The 19337-nt window shown below is 42.5% G+C and overlaps 1 protein-coding gene across 3 annotated transcripts in view; it reads right to left on the reverse strand.

Moving 5' to 3' along the window:
* Positions 1–4151: 4151 nt before the first annotated feature.
* The window catches only part of IFNAR1 (interferon alpha and beta receptor subunit 1), a 35017-nt gene continuing 19831 nt past the window's right edge, over positions 4152–19337 (reverse strand). For 2 of the 3 annotated variants that reach the window (XM_023190662.2, XM_023190651.3), the window contains exons 6-11: positions 19027–19141; positions 15080–15279; positions 14822–14976; positions 11224–11374; positions 10353–10498; positions 4152–8825 (exon numbers count right to left, since the gene is read on the reverse strand). In XM_023190662.2, the coding sequence (XP_023046430.2) occupies positions 8592–8825; positions 10353–10498; positions 11224–11374; positions 14822–14976; positions 15080–15279; positions 19027–19141 (1001 nt within the window). In that variant the 3' untranslated portion in view covers positions 4152–8591. The remainder of the gene's footprint in view (positions 8826–10352; positions 10499–11223; positions 11375–14821; positions 14977–15079; positions 15280–19026; positions 19142–19337) is intronic. The other variant, XM_023190656.3, reaches the window with a different exon arrangement.

The raw sequence follows: 19337 nt of genomic DNA on the forward strand, positions 1-19337 counted from the left end.
ACGGGGAGGGGCAGTGGGGCCACCACTGAGGGAGAGGCCCCTGTCTGCGAAGGCCTTGAGGTGGGAAAGAGTTTCAATAAACAAAAAAGAGGCCAATATAGCTCAAGTGTAGTAGGTAAGAAGGCAAAAGGCAAGAGGTGAAGGTGGGAGAGGCAGGTAGAGGTCAGGCCACGCCACGTGGGCAGCCTGTGGAATCATATTGAACTGCAGTTTTGTCACAGGTAGGTAGACACGCATGAGCCGGGCAGGAGAGGGCTCTCCCTGAGCCCCACCAGGAATGTCAGGCGATCATCAGGTGACGTGTGTGCAGTTATCACATTGCCTCTCTAAAAATGATAATTTGGCAACGGCAAATTTGGTCCCAGAAAGAAACAATCTCCTGATGGTCCACAGCTGTCACACTGAAGTGTTAATTGAATGCAGGCGCCAGGGAGAGGCAACTCCCCAAACAGATAAAAACCCTTGAGATTGGTAATCGACTTCTAATAAAACCTCAAGGAATTGGGTGAGTGAGCCCGGGAATGTGCAGTAAGAGACAAAATGGCGGAGTATGACCTTCTGGGGGCACTCCACTGGAAAACGAAGAAAGTCTCAGATGGGCATGCGCACAACCTCCTAATCACACTGCACCTACTCGCCTCCCAAGCCTAAGGAGGGCACTGTGCATGCGGGCAGCCCACCCTAAGGGAAGAATGAGGAGAAAAGGGTGGAAGATGCCGGAGGTGGGCCACCCTATGAAGCCCTAGGTTTAGTCCAAGGTTAAACACTGAGCTTGTCCTTCAAGTCGCCAGCTTGAGTCTCTTCCAAGTGTACTTTCCTTTCTTTCCTGTTCTAAAGCCTTTTTAAATAAACTTCCACTCCTGCTCTGAAACTTGCCTTGGTCTCTTTTTCTACCTTAAGCCCCTCAAATTATTTCTTCTGAAGAGGCAAGAATTGAGGTTGCTGCAGGCTCATACAGATTTGCTGCCGGTAACTTTTCTACCCCTTCTACTTACCTAGAAGGTATCTAGGAATACCTTCCACCCCTAACAGTTTAGCAAACGAACAGTCGAGCATATCGAGGCTAGTGTGCTGTGCTACCTTCTACATTCAGAGAAGTGGCAAGTTAAGTGAGCTCTCTCCAACTCCGCCATACTTTCTCAACCATACTTAGACAAGATGGAGAGCAGTTCTTTTCAGCTGAGCCCTTTGGGGAGTGTCTGAACTACAGATGTGTGACTGGGAAGAAGTGCCAGATGGTGAAATTAAGGACCTGACACCTGTTCTTCCTTTATTAGAAAGCCATTCCATGTTCCTCCTATCATGCATGCAGTCAAAAAGATTGTAAATAATGCAAAAAGTCAATATAACTCGGAACAGATTTTCAGTGAGATGCAAGTAATTTTCAGTAATACAAAACTTGCGCTTAAGATGAACCCTCTGAGTAAAATGTATGAAGATACTGTTTCATGGTTTGTAGAGAAATTTGGGAGAGAATTTTAGAGTATACCTAACAAACTAATTTGCCTATCATTTTGGGAAAAGTTATATTTGCTCCCTTGCATTTTCTAAAAGGGATTAACTATCATTTTATATGGCCCTGAGCTAACTAGTTGAATTAAGACGAAAGGAAAGCATTCTAGTCCGTCCTTCCCATGTGAGTTAATTAAACTAAACATTTTACACAATGCCCTGTAGAAAGAGGAAAATGCATAGACCATTTATAATAAGCTATTTCTTGGGTACAGTAGACAAAGAAGGAAGTAGTGGCCAGGCGCGCAGTGGCTCATGCCTATAATCCCAGCACTTTGGGAGGCTGAGGAGGGTGGATCACCTGAGGTTAGGAGACCAGCCTGGCCAAACTGGTGAAACGCCCTCTACTAAACATAGAAAAATTAATTGGGCATGGTGGCAGGCGCCTGTAATCCCAGCTACTCAGCAGGACGAGGCAGGAGAATTGCTTGAACCTGGGAGGTGAAAGTTGGAGTGAGCCAGTGAGCCGAGATCGCCCCACTGCACTCCAGCCTGGGTGACAAGAGCCAAACTGCCTAAAAAAAAAAAAAAAGTAGTAGTGATACAAAAGACTCCACACTCCACCCTAGTTATAACCTCCAGCTGGTACCCTGGTCTGGCCTCTCCCTGGGGGCGCATAGGGCAGGAGACCCTAAAGTATTATCGTTTTTGATCATGGCTCTAATTGTTCTGTGCCATCTTCAACTGGTGAGACTAAGGAAGGGAATCACAGCTAATGAGTCATCTGGGCCAGGTGCAGTGCAGTGATCATTCCCGGGGGGAAATGATCTCCTTGCAGGTTCATCTCAGCTCTGCAGCAATGCCTACTTCTTCCCACCCGCTCCAAGGCTGGTACTAAGGATGTGGAGCTCCTTTTCAACAACTCGCTTACTACGAAGTCCTGCTCATTAAAAGGCGAAGGTGGTAGTGGCAGAGGACCTGGTGGGCTATTTCCTCAACTGCTCTATCTTGCTTTGTAACTACCAAACCATTTCTGGGTGAGATCATGGGGACACAAGATTCTTCACATCTAGCTTCCTTTCCTCATTTGCTCGAGATAATCACAAACAGAACTTTAAGAAACCACCTGTATAAACATACTTGGAGTAAATATCTTCCGGGAATCGAACTATTGAATAGTAACCGATTGTCAGCCTCAACAGGGTGACTTGTTGCCCCCTAGTGGTAATCAGTGCCTGTACCGTCAACATCCCCACTCAACCACTGTTTTTTCTTTTTTCTTTTTTTTTTGAGACGGAGTCTCGCTCTGCCGCCCAGGCTGGAGTGCAGTGGCCGGATCTCAGCTCACTACAAGCTCCGCCTCCCGGGTTCACGCCATTCTCCTGCCTCAGCCTCCCGAGCAGCTGGGACTACAGGCGCCTGCCGCGTCGCCCGGCTAGTTTTTTGTATTTTTTTAGTAGAGACGGGGTTGCACCGTGTTAGCCAGGATGGTCTTGATCTCCTGACCTTGTGATCCGCCCGTCTCGGCCTCCCAAAGTGCTGGGACTACAGGTTTGAGCCACCGCGCCCGGCTCAATCACTGTTAAACACTTAGGTAACCAAGTTGTCAGTCACAAAGTTAAAAAACAGCCCTTGCTTTCATGGAGCTTGCCAAATATAGGCAAATGGTATAAAAATCCTTCCCCTAGGAAGCACGCTAGATACACCCTCAGGTGCAGGCACAGACCGGGCATGACTTCTACACATGTATGCAGGGGAGGTCTTTTAGGGAGATTCAGAGTGGATGATGTACTTTTATACTACAACATTCAGAATCATCTCTTCCTCTAAGTACAATTCCAGAATATTAAAAATATTATAAAATTTGGGAATAGACAGAGTCAAGTACACAAAAAGCCTGTTATATATTTAAGGACTATGCTTAGAAAAAAGGGTCCTTTTACTGGAAAGATAGGAAAATAGGTTTTTCTTCTTAACTTTATGGATCCAGAAAATCTGGGCAGGAGGCCCACGGGTGGTGAGTCACTGTGAGAAGTAATGTTTAATTTAATCCAGCTATTGAGTGGTATACTTTTTCAACTTCCTCCCTTTTCCCAAGACCTTAAAAAAAAAAAAAAAAAACCAACAGAATATCTTCTCTGCCAACATTGTTTTTTTCTTTTGAGATGCAGTCTCCCTCTGTCGCCCAGCCTGGAGTGCAGTGGCGCGAGCTCAGTTCACTGAAACCTCCTCCCGGATTCAAGCGATTTTCCTGCTTCAGCCTCCCCAGCAGCTGGGATTATAGGCGCATGCCACCATGCCTAGCTAGATTTTGTATTTTCAGTAGAGACGGGATTTCACCATGTTGGCCAGGCTGGAATTGCCAACATTTTCTTCATCCTCATCATCAATCACTTCTCCACCCACAAAATGTCTTTTGCTAGAACATGAGTTCCAGGTGGAGACAGATCACAGCAAGGGGAGGAAAACTCAGAAATCCTTCGTTACGAAACACTATCGAATTCCCCTCTTGCCTTTGTTTCCCTCAGGTAAAGAAAAAGATCGCTATTTTTCCATCAATATCACACCACAAATATCCACCTATATTTATGTTGCCCTCAAGGGTTGTAATTCTGTTATCATCCTACTCAAGAAAAAAGGTAGTGAGAAACAACTGGAAGTTACTGGTATTTTGTCATTACTAAGTAACAGGGTATTTCTTGGGCATTAGGGATGATTTATTTATTATTTGTGTCCTTGTCCACTGTAAAAAAGGGAAGCCTAAAAACACAAATGTGTGTTCAGGTTCCCAGCCTGAATACAAATTGTATTCAACTTCCGAGTGAAATGTGTCCAGACGGCAGGAGAGATCTACTTACCCGTGAGACTGACGAGCCTCCTTGGAACGAACTAATCCTGACAGAAGACATACTTGTGAAGGGCAAACAGATTAGTTCAAGAAAGCAAGGCTATGCAATACCACAGCAGACTTTCATTCAATGAAGACTGTGCTCCAGCCATGTCACGAGAGTGGGAAGAAAAAGCAGCAAACGGGCTCTATCTCCACAGGCTCTGGGGACAGTGACGGCTGCACTGGCTCCTTCCGGATGCTCAACCCTGGGCTGTGGAACACCAAGCACAAGCCTCAGCCCTTCCATGATGAATACTGTTTAAAGGCATCAGCTGCAGCATCTCTGTTGCATACAAACGCACTAAGTACAAAAAAACCCCCAGACTTTTGGGCCCATTGCTTATTATATAAAATTGTTTCCAGCAGTAGGGTTTAAGACAAAACACAAGTGAAATAAAACGTACAAGTTTGTTGCACAGAAACACTGAAAACACGGTTATGTCCGTCTACAATTCAATAAAACAAACACTGCCACAAATACCCTCAGATTCAGTTTAGATTTCATTCATTCAATCATTATTTTCTAAGTACCTTCATTACTGGGGATGCAGTCATGAATAATAAAGTCCCTGCGCTCTTGGAGCCTCTGTTGTAGCCGTGGGGCAGGGGATACAGGCAGCAAACAGAACAAATCAGTACACATGTTAGGTAGTCACAGGGCCCTGGGTAGGGAAAGGAAAGCTTCTGCACACCCAAACCCCTTAAGAGCAATTTGAGGCTGCTGTAAATATTACAGCCTCTTTTGGGGGAAGATACAAACTCTAAGTTATATATATATATATACACACACACACACACACATATATGATATATACAATATATCATATATATCTCTCTATATATATAACTTTAATATATATATATATATTTCAGAGATGGGGTCTGGCCATGTTACCCAGGTTGGTTGGTCTTGAACTCCTGGACTGAGGTGATCCTCCTGTCTTTGCCTCCCAAAAGGGCTGAGATTATAGGCATGAGCCACAGTGCCTAGCCCTAACTTATATTTTTAAAAGTAACTTTTTTGTAAGTTGCATATTTCTAGTCAGACTCTTAAAGTTCGTAATTCTAGGGAGCTGTTCTAATTTTTAGTTACAAGCTATACGAATAAGTACTTTAAGTCTTCCATACTAAAGGAATAACACCCACACCACGTGGGTACATGTGCAGGTACATATGAGTATGTTGACAGGCTCATGTCAAAAGTTATACATGTACATATATGTTCATCTGTATTATATATTAATACAAAATTATTTCTGGCTCTAATGATACAAATCTTTCATATAAATTCTTAGATTATACTTGGTCTCTCCAAGAACTATCAATATGCTAATTTTAAGGCAGTTAATTGGTACCCCCAAGTACATGGTATTTCTAAGTAAATTTCTGTTCAGAAAATATACTTGTCACAGCTAAGCATATGCTGATGAAGCAACATGTAGAACATAATGAAGAGTGGAATGCAACTGCCTTTTAATGTCTAGAAGACGAGGTAAAAACGAGGTTTTTTGTTGTTATTGTTTTTTGCTGCTAGTGCTCAGTGCTTGTTCACAGATGGTCTCAAAACGCGGAGTCTTGTGCTCCAACTTCCTAGAGATCTAACGATTTCACTGGTGTCTTTTAATGTTAATGTCCGTATTTTCCCTTCTCCACGTCCTACAAGGGCATTATTACTCCTTTTAGGCTATCCAGTCTGAAGCACGTTTTCCCAGTGGTGAACCCAGCGCCAGAAGTCCCGGGCAGGATCACTGAATTGCAGTAGTCTGATAAGCAATGGTGGCAGGCAGTCAGGATACGTTCCCAATCGCCTCTTCAAAGACGCAAACTTCCAAAGTGACAGGACTTTTCCAAAGGTCAGGCCAGCCATGCATGGTGGCTCACTCCCGTAATCCCAGCACTTTGGGAGGCCGAGGTGGGTGGAGCACGAGGTCAGGAGTCCAAGACCAGCCTGGCCAACATGGTGAAACCCCGTCTCTACTAAAATACAAAAACTAATGGGGTGTGTTGGCGGATACCTGTAATCCCAGCTACTCGGGAGGCTGAGGCAGAGAATCACTTGAACCTGGGAGGTGGAGGTTGCAGTGAGCCGAGATCAAGCCACTGCACTCCAGCCTGGGCAACAGAGTGAGACAGTCTCAAAAAACCAGCCTCTGGTCTGAAAGATGAAAATGTGTCAGTGTGGGGTTCTCCGGCAGAGAGCTGGGTCTCAGAGGAGATTCCTGGGTCTCCTCAATGGCTCACTATGCTCTGCTTGAACCACTCCAGAAGCCAGGTGGCAGGTCCGGGGACACGCACGGTGTGGCCTGCAGACACGTTATGTGCCCAGGATGTGCTGAGCACCACAGCCCTCCTGAGGGCAGCTGCCTTCAACCTCTTCTTCCACCAGGATGATCTGGTTTTTCAGCAGAAATGACTACTTAAATCAGACTGGCCTTAGCAATGGCCACCTCCCAGCACGCTCTAACTTTGTCTCTTTTCTCTTTCACTGCTCCTTGCCGGAACGCTGCTCTGAGAACTCTGCCCCAGAGGCCACCAGAATTCCCAGACTTCCTGCCAATAAAGGATATCCATGGGTAATCCCCAGTAGCAAGTAATTTAAAAATAAGTTGTAGGTGCCTTTGGAAAGCATTATGTAATTTCTTAAATTAAATTTTCTTCCTAGTTACATTTTTTTCCCACTCAGTTCAATGATTCGTATTTTAAGGCCAAGCAGGCTGAGCAGAAGGGGTATCTGAATACTGCTAGACAGGGCAGAGAAGCCAGCCTGGTGCTCAAAGTGACAGAGACCACCTATAACAACAGAGTGGGTTAATCACTGAGAGCTGATTAGGCGCTCAGGCTCCCAGTGGAACATTCTTCTTCCTCTGGCACCAAGGCCAGCGACCTCTTTCCTAGGGAAGCATTCTTCTTCTGTGTCAGTCTCCCATCATGGCCATTTTCTGGTCCCAAGACTTCTTGCATACACTATCTTCTGGCATGGCATGTAGGTTAAAACTTGTACGCACTCTCAGATCTTAAAATACAACAATTATTTCTCTAATTAGATAGTTACCTATTTTCTATGACCTTCAGGGATTGCAAATTCCAGCCAGAAGCTATTGTTCTAGTAAGTTTTGAATCAGAAGTCTTACTGTGTAGTAAAAAATTGCCTGGCTTTAATCCTAAACCATGTAAGGGTAGATACTGTGATGCGGAAGCCAATGTTCTCGGCATAAACGAACAGAAGTCCCTGAACAATTTTAGGGATCATCTTTCTGGCATCTGCAGCTATTTTCTAGGCTAAGCTACTTTCCAGAAAACCAGGTGATAATGTGTTCGGACTTTCCTAAATAAATTTCCTGAGGGCCTAACCTCAGTGTTAAAAGACCAAATGTTTGAAATATCTCCAGAGGAAGAATGAAATAGAATGTTAGGAATGGCGAACAGACAGGTGTGGCGCATGCAGTAACCAGCAGCATCAGAATAGAATGTTAGGAATGGCGAACAGGCAGGTGTCGCACATGCAGTAACTAGGAATGGCGAACAGACAGGTGTGGCGCATGCAGTAACCAGCAGCATCAGTGGCGGACAGCAACAGACATCATCCCTAGCCACGGTGCACAGCGAGCTGGCAAGAGGGAGCTGGCAAGAGGGAGAAGGGTGGCCATCGCTTTGATCTCACTCATCTCATCCAATGTAGGTCCAATGACAAGCTTTTTCAAGATTTTACACGTGGAAAACAATGTAGGAAACGTTTGTCTCAACTCTTATAATTTCTTTCTTTTTTCTTTTTCTTTTTTTTTTTAAAAGAGAGTCTCGCTCTGTTGCCAGGCTGGAGTGCAGTGGTGCCATCTCGGCTCACTGCAACCTCCACCTCCCGGGTTCAAGTGATTCTCCTGCCTCAGTCTCCTGAGTAGCTGAGACTACAGGCACATGCCACCATGCCCAGCTAATTTTTATACTTTTAGTAGAGATGGGGTTTCACCATGTTGGCCAGGATGGTCTCGATCTCTTGACTTCATGATCTGCCTGCCTTGGCCTCCCAAAGTGCTGGGATTACAGGCATGAGCCACCGTGCCTGGGCCTGTAATTTCATTTTTAAATAGTAAAGTGCTTGCCTGTGTTTTTAGGACCTATGATCTAAAGATGTTTTTTCTTCCCCGAAACAGGGAAATGTTCTCTTTGTAGTTACTGAGAGGAAGACAAGGAGCTCAGGATCCCAGTGTAACTCCTGCAGAAAAACCTTATACTTGACAGAGTTCATTTCTGGTCATATAAAGTCCTGCTGTAGTTCTTCACTTGTTTTATTTTCACTTTCATCTTCATTAGAATAATTTCCTGAATCTTGGCTGGTTTGGGAACTGTATTTTTTATGATCTTCATCAGTCTGATTAATTTCTTCTACTATAGCAATTGTGCTTATATTTTCAATTATAAAACATTTTTCGATTTGCTCCTCAGAAGTTAAAAGCAGAAGATTCTTCAATGGCTGTTCAGAGAAATACTAATTTAAAAAAAGGGAAAGAGTAGAAATCAATTATTTAAAATAATAAAAAATCCTTTTCTAGTTATAATAGCTTTAGTTTCTTATGTCCATTACTGAGAAAACCTTCCTTCTGGTCTGCATATTAAAAAGTCACCTAAGAACATACTAATTGCCTTATAATGTTTAAAATCACTAGTGAGGTCATTCTTATCTTAGTACCTTTTGTGGTGAGTCTTTGAAAAGTACTTAAGAAAGGTACACTGTGCCGTCAGGGGTAGGCGGGGAAGAACACGGGAAGGACAGGAGCGGGAGGGCTCTGGGATCATGACATTTTTTTTTGAAATAATAAAAATGTTTGTATCTAACCCAGATATCCAGAAGAAGCACAAGTGAGAGATTATTAGCTATTGTAACTAGTTTTAAGTCTATTTTAAATAATAGCTATGAATATCAGAGTACACAAGAATGACATTCTTGTGCTCAGGGGTATAACAGTAAAATTGTTAATATTTACTGAGCATTTGTAGAGTGGTAAAGCTCTCGTGGTTTATCTCCTTTGTTCCTCACACCTCTACGGGGTGGTTTACAGCCAAGGGTACTTGCTTCCCTGCCCTTAGTGACTCGCTCAAATTCATAAAAGCCACCCTAGATGAGTGCATCATTTCCCAGGAACAGATTCTGTGCTTAGGCCTTCACCATTTAGTGCTTTCATTTAATATGCTAACTTCACAGAAGTGCCAAACAAAAAACTGTAATGTGTCATAAAAAAAAAGCCTCACGTTTTATTTCATTTTGTGTGATTTCACCCATATAATATACTTTCTACACTGATAGAATATTTCAGTCTTCTGGATATATACAGATGCTCCCAACTTACAATGGAATTATGTCCTGACAAGTGGAGGATCTAATTCCAATGGCGTAAGTTGGGGACTGTCTGTACTAAAAAGAATCACATCACAGACTTTATTTATTTACTTATTTAGAGACAGAGTCTTGCTCTGTCGCCCAGGCTGGAGTGCAGTGGCACAATCTCGGCTCACTGCAACCTCTACCTCCTGGGTTCAAGCCATCCTCCTGCCTCAGCCTCCCGAGTAGCTGGGATTACAAGCATGTGCTAATACGCCCAGCTAATTTTATATTTTTAGTAGAGACAAGGTTTCTCCATGTTGGCCGGCTGGTCTCGAACTCCTGACCTCAAGTGACCCACCCGCCTCAACCTCCCAAAGTGCTGGGATTACAGGCATGAGCCACCATGCCTGGCCAAGAATCACAGGCTTTAAATGGCAAAACAAATGCCACAGTGAATCTAGGAATTGCCAGAAAAATATGAAATTAAGGACAATCATTACTATCCCATGCTATGTTATTGTATTAAATTACCGTTTTTAAAGTTAATTGACAAAAACTTTGAAGAAAATACCCAAATCAGCCTCTATTATTTTCTGGATATCAAGAAAACCTATACCTTTCCTGTTGAAATCAAACACATTTCCTGTTCATTTCCCAGCTGTTGACAAAAAAAATATAAAAAAAGTAACATACCTCATCTATATTGGAAGAAGGTTTAAGTGATGGAAAGAAGACATAATTGATGCATCTCAAGAGGACTTTCACAGCATAAATGACAAACGGGAGAGCAAGTAATACAGTAAAAATTCCAATTATAAGCCAAATTTTAGATGTATTTCCTAAAAAGATATACATATTTATATGTTTTGACATACAAATGCCCTAACAGTGCTGACAGCTGTGTGAAAGACAAGCCATATGAAAGGAAATATAAAATCTATTAAATAATACTCTTAAAAATATTTCTGGTAGCACTGAGTCCACAGCAACCATAGGCAATGACATTTACATTTAAAGACTGGCATGGGAACTGAAGTAAGAGATCCTCAGGGAGAAATACAATATTGACACACAGGCCAAACATGCAAGTATCCTTCAGCACTTATACGTCATACAACTAGCAAAATGTAATAGATATTCTGTGACTAAGCCTCTACTGGTCAACACTAGAAACTGTAAAATAGAAAATGAGACTAAAACTGTTCCCACATTAAAAAAATTCACAATGGAACTCAGTGATTTCTACATGATAATTATGTTAAGGATATTTAAAAAATTTAAAACTAATAGTCTTATTAAATGTTAAAGAGCAATAAATTAAGGAAATTAATTATAGGGATACTGGATGAGATATAAAGCATCCAACAACATCGACTTGAGAGTTAAGCATTACAAATATTTTCTAAAAAGTCTACTTTTGATTTATGTAGTTCAAGAAGAAAACATTCTTTCTATATATTTTTTGCAGTAAAGAGAAAATGTTTTACAATTTTCAGTGTTCAGTATAGAATTACTTTTATTCTGTCTAGTCACATTTTTAAAAAAGACAATAAAAGATTCTGACCTGATTTTGTTTCCTCACACACAACATCACTAAAAACACTGCTTTTATTCAGCTTTTCATCCATGCTGTGTGCTCTGGCTTTCACACAATATACAGTCAGTGGTTTCAAATTAGGAATAGTAGCATCAGTTTTTTTCTCGATAATTTTTCTCTAGAAAATATAATTAAATCATTGATAAAATTTAGTCACCTCATGAAATCGGGGAATATGTACTTTCTCAATTCTTTTATGTTCAGTCTAACATTGGCCTCTCCCACGTAGTTGGTACGTGTTTGGTTTTTTTTCTAGACACTCTCGCTCTGTCACCCAGGCTAGAGTGCAGTGGTGCAATCTGGGCTCACTGCAACCTCTGCCTCCTGGGTTCAAGTGATTCTCCTGCCTCACCCTCCTGAGTAGTTGGGATTACAGGTGCAGATGCCACCACGCCTATTTTTTTTTTTTTTTTTTTTGGTAGAGATGGGGGTTTCACCATGTTGTTCAGGCTGGTCTTGAACTCCTGGCCTCAATTGATCCACCCACCTCGGCCTCTCAAAGCGCTGGGATTACAGGGTATATGTGTAAGAAATATAAATTTGTTTTAGACAAACCACTATATCCAAATCAGAAAGTTAAAAATGCTGCTGCCAAAAAGCATATGATCTATTCCTAACAGAATTCTAATTGATTTATAAGTACATGCCAAGTCTGGGGTAATTGCCATTGTATTACCTCTGATTAGTGACAGAATGGTTAAGAGTACGGGTTTGGGCCTCAAACTGCCTTATGAAGAGGTATCACTTACAGCTGTGTGATCCTGCAATCGTTATTTAATTTCTCTCTGCCTGATTCCCTGACCTGTACAATTGGGACAGTTATTGCTCCTATCTGTATTAGTCAGCTATTGCCAGAATAATGTCTAAGAAGCCGGTGGCTCACACCTGTAATCCCAGCACTCTGAGAGCCCAAGCAGGAGGATCAGTGGAGCCCAGGAGTTCAAGACTAGCCTGGACAACGTAGCAAGACTCTGTCTCTACAAGAAATTTCAAAAAAATTAGCCAGGCATGGTGGTGTGAGCCTGTAGTCTCTGTTATTTGGGAGGTTGAGGAAATCCCTATTTCCAAAACAAACAAACAAACAAACAAACAAAGCCTGGGCAACATGGTAAAACCCCATCTCTAGCAAAAATACAAAAAAATTAGCTGGGCATGGTGGCATGTGCCTGTAGTCCCAGCTACTTGGGAAGCTGAGGTGGGAGGATCGCTTAAGCCCAGAAGTCGAGGCTGCAGTGAGCTGACATCACATGAGTGCACTCCAGCCTGGGTGACAAAATGAGAACCTGTCTCAAAAAAAAAAAAAAAAAAAAAGATATAACAAAACTGCCTTAACATTCAGTGGCTCACAACATGATTATGTAGTTTCTCACTCGCAAGTCTACAGACTGGCTGGGGAGCTCCCATGCAGGCTGCGCATCGCATCGGGTTTAGGTCAGCTCCAAAAGCCTCTAATCCTCCTTGGACCTGAGACTATATGGAATATGCTTTCTCCCTGGTAAATAGGAGCAGCGCAAGAGCCAAGCCAAACCCTGCAAGCACACTTAAGGCCTCTGCTCTCAGCACATCTACTCGGGCTCCAGCATCTACAGTCTGGTGATGCTGGGATGAAGGCACCATCCCCAAGTATTTGCCAAACAGCAATTTAACCAATCACATCATTTGGCAGCGTTGTTTTGAAGAATGATTCAGACAATTCATGTACAATACTTAGCACAGTACCTTACATATAAGTATTCAATAAGAGTTTCTATAATAATAATTATTGATATATGATCCAGTATAGGATAAGATGGCAACTACAATCTATTGAATCTCTACTACTTGTCCAGCAATGTGCTAGGTATTTTCATATCTGTTACTTCCTTTTAAACCTTATAAACATCCTTTTGAAAAATTTAGTTATGATTCCCACCACTTCAGAGAAGAGGAAGCAAAGTTTCCAAGAGATAAAGCACCTTGAGTAACGTTACACAATTTAGTAGTGTGAGATAGAAATTTAGGTTTGTCTGATCTACAGACATCTGAAAACTGACCATAATTCTCAATGGGCTACATTATGCTATGGTTACAGTGTTGTTAGACAGTGAAAACGGGAAGCAGTCAAATCAATGGAATTTGCTTAGATTTCCAATAGAAAATGAAGTGAAGGGAAAGAATTTACCAGCCTGCCTGGACAGGAGTTTTAAAGGTAGATCCTTGACTAACACTCCACAAGGGAGAAGCGATCTGGGAAACACGTATATTATCTGATGCTGTATATTATCTTTGTCAGTGGTACCTGAATTTTAGGGTTTAGACCAGTGTTTGTCAACCCTTTTTTCATTACTTTCTGGACAATTTTTTTCTAATCCTTCCCCCATCATAAAATTAAAGACTAAGGAATAAGATTTTGTTGGAAAAAGCTGAACTTTGGAAGAATGCTTTCCAATGGTTTTGGAGGAATAAAAACAACTGTATTATCTAGATTCTTTTGTCCCATAAGAATCAATTTTTGTCCCCTTGGAGGAGCCAACAGAGGACATTTGACAATATTTGGAGATATTTTTGGTTGTCACAACTAGGAAGGAACACTGCTGGCATCTAGTAGGCAGAAACCAGAATGCTGCCAGGCATCTTGCACTGCACCGGTCAGCCCCGCCCCCCCACAAGGAACTACCCAGCCCAAACGTCAGCAGTGCTGAGAAACCCGGGTTTAGATGAATACATGGGAATCATGTTTTAAAAAATGCAAATTCCTGAGCTCCATCCCCAGAGATAATGATTCAGTAACAACAGGCTCAGGAATCTGTATTTTAAAAGCAAACTGGGGCCCAGATGTAGCTCACCCATAACTCTATAGTACAAAACATCAAAAATGCTCATGTTCTTCGTTCTGTAAATATCTGAGTTAATCACTCTTTTTTTTTTTTTTTGAGATGGAGTCTTGCTCAGTTGCCCAGGCTGGAGTGCAGTGGCGCGATCTCGGCTCACTGCAAGCTCTGCCTTAGCCTCCCAAGCAGCTGGGACTACAGGCGCCTGCTGCCACGCCCGGCTAATTTTTTGCATTTTTAGAAGAGATGGGGTTTCACGTGTTAGCCAGGATGGTCTCGATCCCCTGACCTCATGATCCACCCACCTCAGCCTCCCAAAGTGCTGGGATTACAGGCGTGAGCCACTGCGCCCGGCCTTTTTTTTTTTTTTTTTTAAGACAGGCTGTCAGTCACTCTGTCACCCAGGCTGGAGTGCAGTGGCACGACCATGGCTCACTGCAAGCTTGACCTCCAAAGCTCAAGCGATCCTGCCACCCCAAGTAGCTGGGAATATTAGGCGCATGCCACCACACCAGGCTAATTTTAAAAAATTTTTATTTGAGACAGAGTCTCCCTATTTTGCCCAGGCTGGTCTCAAACCCTTGGGCTCAAGTGATCCTCTCACCTCGGCCTCCTGAAGTGCTGGGATTACAGGCCACCGCACCCAGCCCACATAAAAGTTTAAAAATTTCCCCCAAATTTTAAATTCAAGCTTTATTTACCTAAATCACAGTTATAACTCTAAGTTACAAAATTATACTATACAGTCTTTTTACCTCAGCCTTTGAAGTGTTTTCCCAAAAAAGAATTTCATAAATCAGTGGATAATCCTGGATCACAGGCTTGTTTTCAGACCGTTTTGGAGCACCGATAGAGATACGTAATGAATCACTAAGGGATCTAACGTTAAAGACTGGAGGAAGCAGGGAAGCTAGAAAAAATTTGTAAAGAAATAATGTTCAATTAGAAAACCAATTTTAAGAACTCGTACCAAATCGGGGAATTACAATCTCCAGTAAAAACTACTGCTTTACCTTGTATTTCAGTATCAAACTTTATCTCTTCAGACCAAAAAGACGTGTTATTTCCATCAGATGCTTGTACGCGGAGAAGGTAAATTCCTTTTTGGAAAATGTTTTGAGGAAAGACACACTGGGTAGTTTTGACATTTTCGCAGTCAGGTATTTGTTTCCATTTATACAAATGGTTTCCAGGATTCCTTTTTAAAAAGGCACTTTTAAGACAAACAATTTTTAAACTCAACCACACATTAATTGAATAGATATTTATTAAGTATGTACAATATGCCAGACACTGATAGGGGCTAAGTTACAGAAATAAATAGAAGCCACCCTCAGGAAACTCACACACAATGGAAGAGATACGCATCTAACATAAAAGAAAGCCAAACATTGTTCCACACTGTGATCATGCTGTGCTCTGCTGCAGGTGGCTTATGTCAATGTGCAAGAACATCTATTAGTTAGAATTTCCAGGAATGCTGCAGGCTGGTTTTTTGTTTTTTGAGACCGAGTCTCGCTCTGTCACCCAGGCTGGAGTGGAGTGGTAGGATCCTGGCTTACTGCAACCTCCGCCTCCTGGGTTCAAGCAATTCTCCTGCCTCTGTCCCCCTGAGTAGCTGGGATTACAGGCGCACGCCACCAGGCCTGCCTAATTTTTGTATTTTTAGTAGAGACGGGGTTTCGCCATGTTGGCCAGGCTGGTCTCGAACTCCTGACCTCAGGTGATCCACCTACCTCGGCCTCCCAAAGTGCAAACTGGTTTTTAAACAGAAACCATTATTAAAAATTAAGTTATAAAAATTTGAAAATAAAAATTGTTTTAAAGACAGAGGTGATAAATAAATTCATCTTGTCCTAACTATTTTACTACATTTTATTGTCTAAGCTCTTGGGGCTATCTTTATCTATTGTAGCTATATGACAGTGGTGTGCTACTGTGCATATCTTCCCAATTCCACGTTCAGGGACATCAGGCTGGTGGCTTGAAAGTGGCCATGGTGGGAATATTTATATCACGAAAATCAGCAAACACTACAAAACAGGACTTTTTCGTTCTGGAAAGCCAGTTGCTAAACATGCGCCAGCATACCAATGAATAAGTACTAAACTAGAGACACACTGTAAGTACGAGACTAAAGAGGTTAAGTAACTTGCCCAGGAACCAGGAGCTAAAAGCATCTCAGTTCAAGCCCAGAACTCTAATAGCCACCTGACTGGTTTCCTTGTCTCTCTCTAGTGTCTCCTTAGTCCACTCTCCCACATACCACATTGCTGTGCACACCTTCCTCAAATCCAGAGCACAGGTTACCCATCACCCCAACACAAAGTCCCCAAAAGCCTACAGGACAACCTGAGGTTGACCCTAATCTTGTCCCATTCTACCTATTCAGCTTTCTTCCCATTGCAACCTGGTGTCCAAATGTTCTGCTACTCTAGAAGGACATCTTTCCCACTGAAGAAGACAAAATTCTGAGATGGCCCCCAAGATTCCTGCCCCCTGGTGTACACATCCTGTATGATCCCCTCCTCTTGAGTATGGGCAGGACCTGTAAATATGTTGGAGGTCCTCCTCTCATAATGAGGTTGCACTGAGTGGCAGAAGAAAAGCCATTTCACAGATGTAATTCAGGTCCCAAATCGGTTGAATCAAATGAGAGACTATTCTGGGTGGGCCTGACCTGATCAGACGAGCCCCTTCAAAGAGGGTTTCGCCGGGCGCGGTGGCTCACACCTCTAATCCCGGCACTTCAAAGAGGGTTTCACCAGGCGCGGTGGCTCGCACCTCTGATCCCAGCACTTTGGGAGGCTGAGGTGGGCGGATCACTCGAGGCCAGGAGTTTTTGAACAGCCTGGCCAACATGGAGAAACCCTGTCACTACTAAAGATACACAAAAACTGGCTGAGTGCGGTGCCTCATGCCTGTAATCCAAGAACTTCGGGAGGCTGAGGCGGGTGGATCACCTGAAGTCAGGAGTTCGAGACCAGCCTGGCCAACATGGTAAAACGCCGTTTCTACTAAAACTATAAAAATTAGCTGGGTGTGGTGGCGCACACCTGTAGTCCCAGCTACTCGGGAGGCTGAGGCAGAAGAATCACTTGAACCTGGGAGGGGGAGGTTGCAGGGAGCTGAGATCATGCCCCTGCATTCCAGTCTGGGCGACAGGGTGAGACTCCCTCTCAAAAAAAAAAAAAAAAAAAAAAAAAAGGATCTAGAGGTCAGACTCTCCCTTCCTGATGGTCTCTAAGAAGTGAGCCGCCATGAGTTCTAGAAATAAATTCTGCCAACAACATGTGAGCTTGGGAGCGGCCCCCAGTCTTGTATGACTGATTGACTCCTTGACTGCTTGGCAGAAGACCCAGCCAAGCCACGCTTGGACTCCTGACTCACAGAAACTTTGAGACAAAAAATAGCTGTTTAAGTTGCTAAGTCTGTGGTAATTTGTTATAGAAACAAAAAACATCTAATACTTGTCTATTTGAAAAAAATCGGAATTAACAATCAAGGCCTTGTTCCTACCTCATCTCTTTTCTTATGGCTTCTTTGGTCTCTTCAGCCCCTATTCACCTTTACATTTTCAATTTCTGCAACCCTTATAATTTGTATACCGCTCTTTAGTCTGAAACCATACAACACTTTGCAATCTCCGCTAACTGCTTTCGATTTCTAGAACCATGTGTGATTCTGTTGACTCCATTTCTTCAGTACTTTGTATAATATGCTAAGTGCCCCAAAGCAGCTTATAGATCAGCCATCAGAAATACCGCTCATTATCTATTTGGTGACCCTATTATTTATTCACTTCTGAAAGTGAGGTATACACAAAAGATTACTGAACAGTCTCCTGACTGGTTTGTGAGGTTATATATGCACTGTGGGGCACATATGCACATAAATGCATTTCCATTCTACTGGTCACCCTTGGTTCAAAATGAACACTAAAAGATAGAGAGAAATTGATCATAGCAGTACTCACGCTTCCCTTCTCCCTCATTTTTTCTGTTTCTTTCCAGTTTCTTCTGACTTTTCATTTCCTGTCTTAGCTATACTTGCCTTTGCTCTCTACTCCTCTGCCACCAATGTCTATCTTTCTTTCCATTTCTTTTCTCCCCATAACCCATTTTTCCTTCCACTTAATTTTCCTCTTCTCTTTTTTCTCTCTATTCATCTCCTACAATTTTCCAATCAGTATAAACTACATGCAGTTCTCTTTTATCACTTTTTTACACATTTTAATGTTTAGAGATGGGGTCTCACTATGTTGCCCAGGCTGCAGTGCAGCGGCTACTTGCAGGTGTGATCATAGCACACTGTAGCCTCAATTCCTGGCCTTAAGTAATCCTCCTGCCTCAGCCCACTGAGTAGCTGGGACTATAGGCATGAGCCACTGCACCAACCTAGTTCTCTTTCATTTATGCAGTGCCTAGACGTCATCCGTGTTTAGCTAGCCTCTGCTCAACCACACAGAACACAGTTCTTTCCAACTTTCTTTCCCACCGAAGTAACTGTCAAAACCACTAAAGTAAAAAAGAAATGAGGAAGGCTAATTTTTTGAATTGAACAAGTGAGTGGACTGAGATCATTTTAAGGACTCATGGCAGAAGAGAGTTCTGAAGAAAAACATCAGGGTCAAGTGTTAAGTGTACCAGATTGCGGAAATAACACACTCAACTAGTCACATTTTTTTTTTCTTAAGCCAGTAAGAACCCCAGATATTAGAATCCATCTATTTTACAAGTGAAGAAATTGAGGCCCATGGAGGTTAAGCGATTAGCTCAATGCCATCCAGTTAGTTACTGGCTGAACTGGGGTTAGAAATGAGATTTCTCATGTTTCCAATATATCGTACCCACCTCCCAGTCGGTCATTCTGTGTGTGAGGACCTGGTGACTGAAGCAGAGTGAAAAGAAGCATAATCAAAACAAACTGGGCAAAAGGAAATTTATAGAATAGAACTTACTGGAGCCACTGAACTTGAAAGGTCACGTTTGCATATGTATAATCCCATTTAAGAACATAGTTCTGATTTTGAACAATGACTTCTATATTTTCTGGTGGAGGTAGTTCATTTTCAACTAGAAGCCAAAGAACAGATAAAAAAAGCATACATTTTTACTCAAGTGAGATAACTGGCAAGAAGATAAAGGCTCACATTTTATCATTGTAAGGTACTAGTTAAGGACGGTTTGTATTCACACTGTGTAATACTATGCAGTCATTTGAGAGACGACAGGCTGGGTGCAGTGGCTCACACCTATAATCCCAGCACTT

Source organism: Piliocolobus tephrosceles, chromosome 19, assembly GCF_002776525.5.
Source record: "Piliocolobus tephrosceles isolate RC106 chromosome 19, ASM277652v3, whole genome shotgun sequence".
In the NCBI taxonomy this organism is placed as follows: domain Eukaryota; kingdom Metazoa; phylum Chordata; class Mammalia; order Primates; family Cercopithecidae; genus Piliocolobus; species Piliocolobus tephrosceles.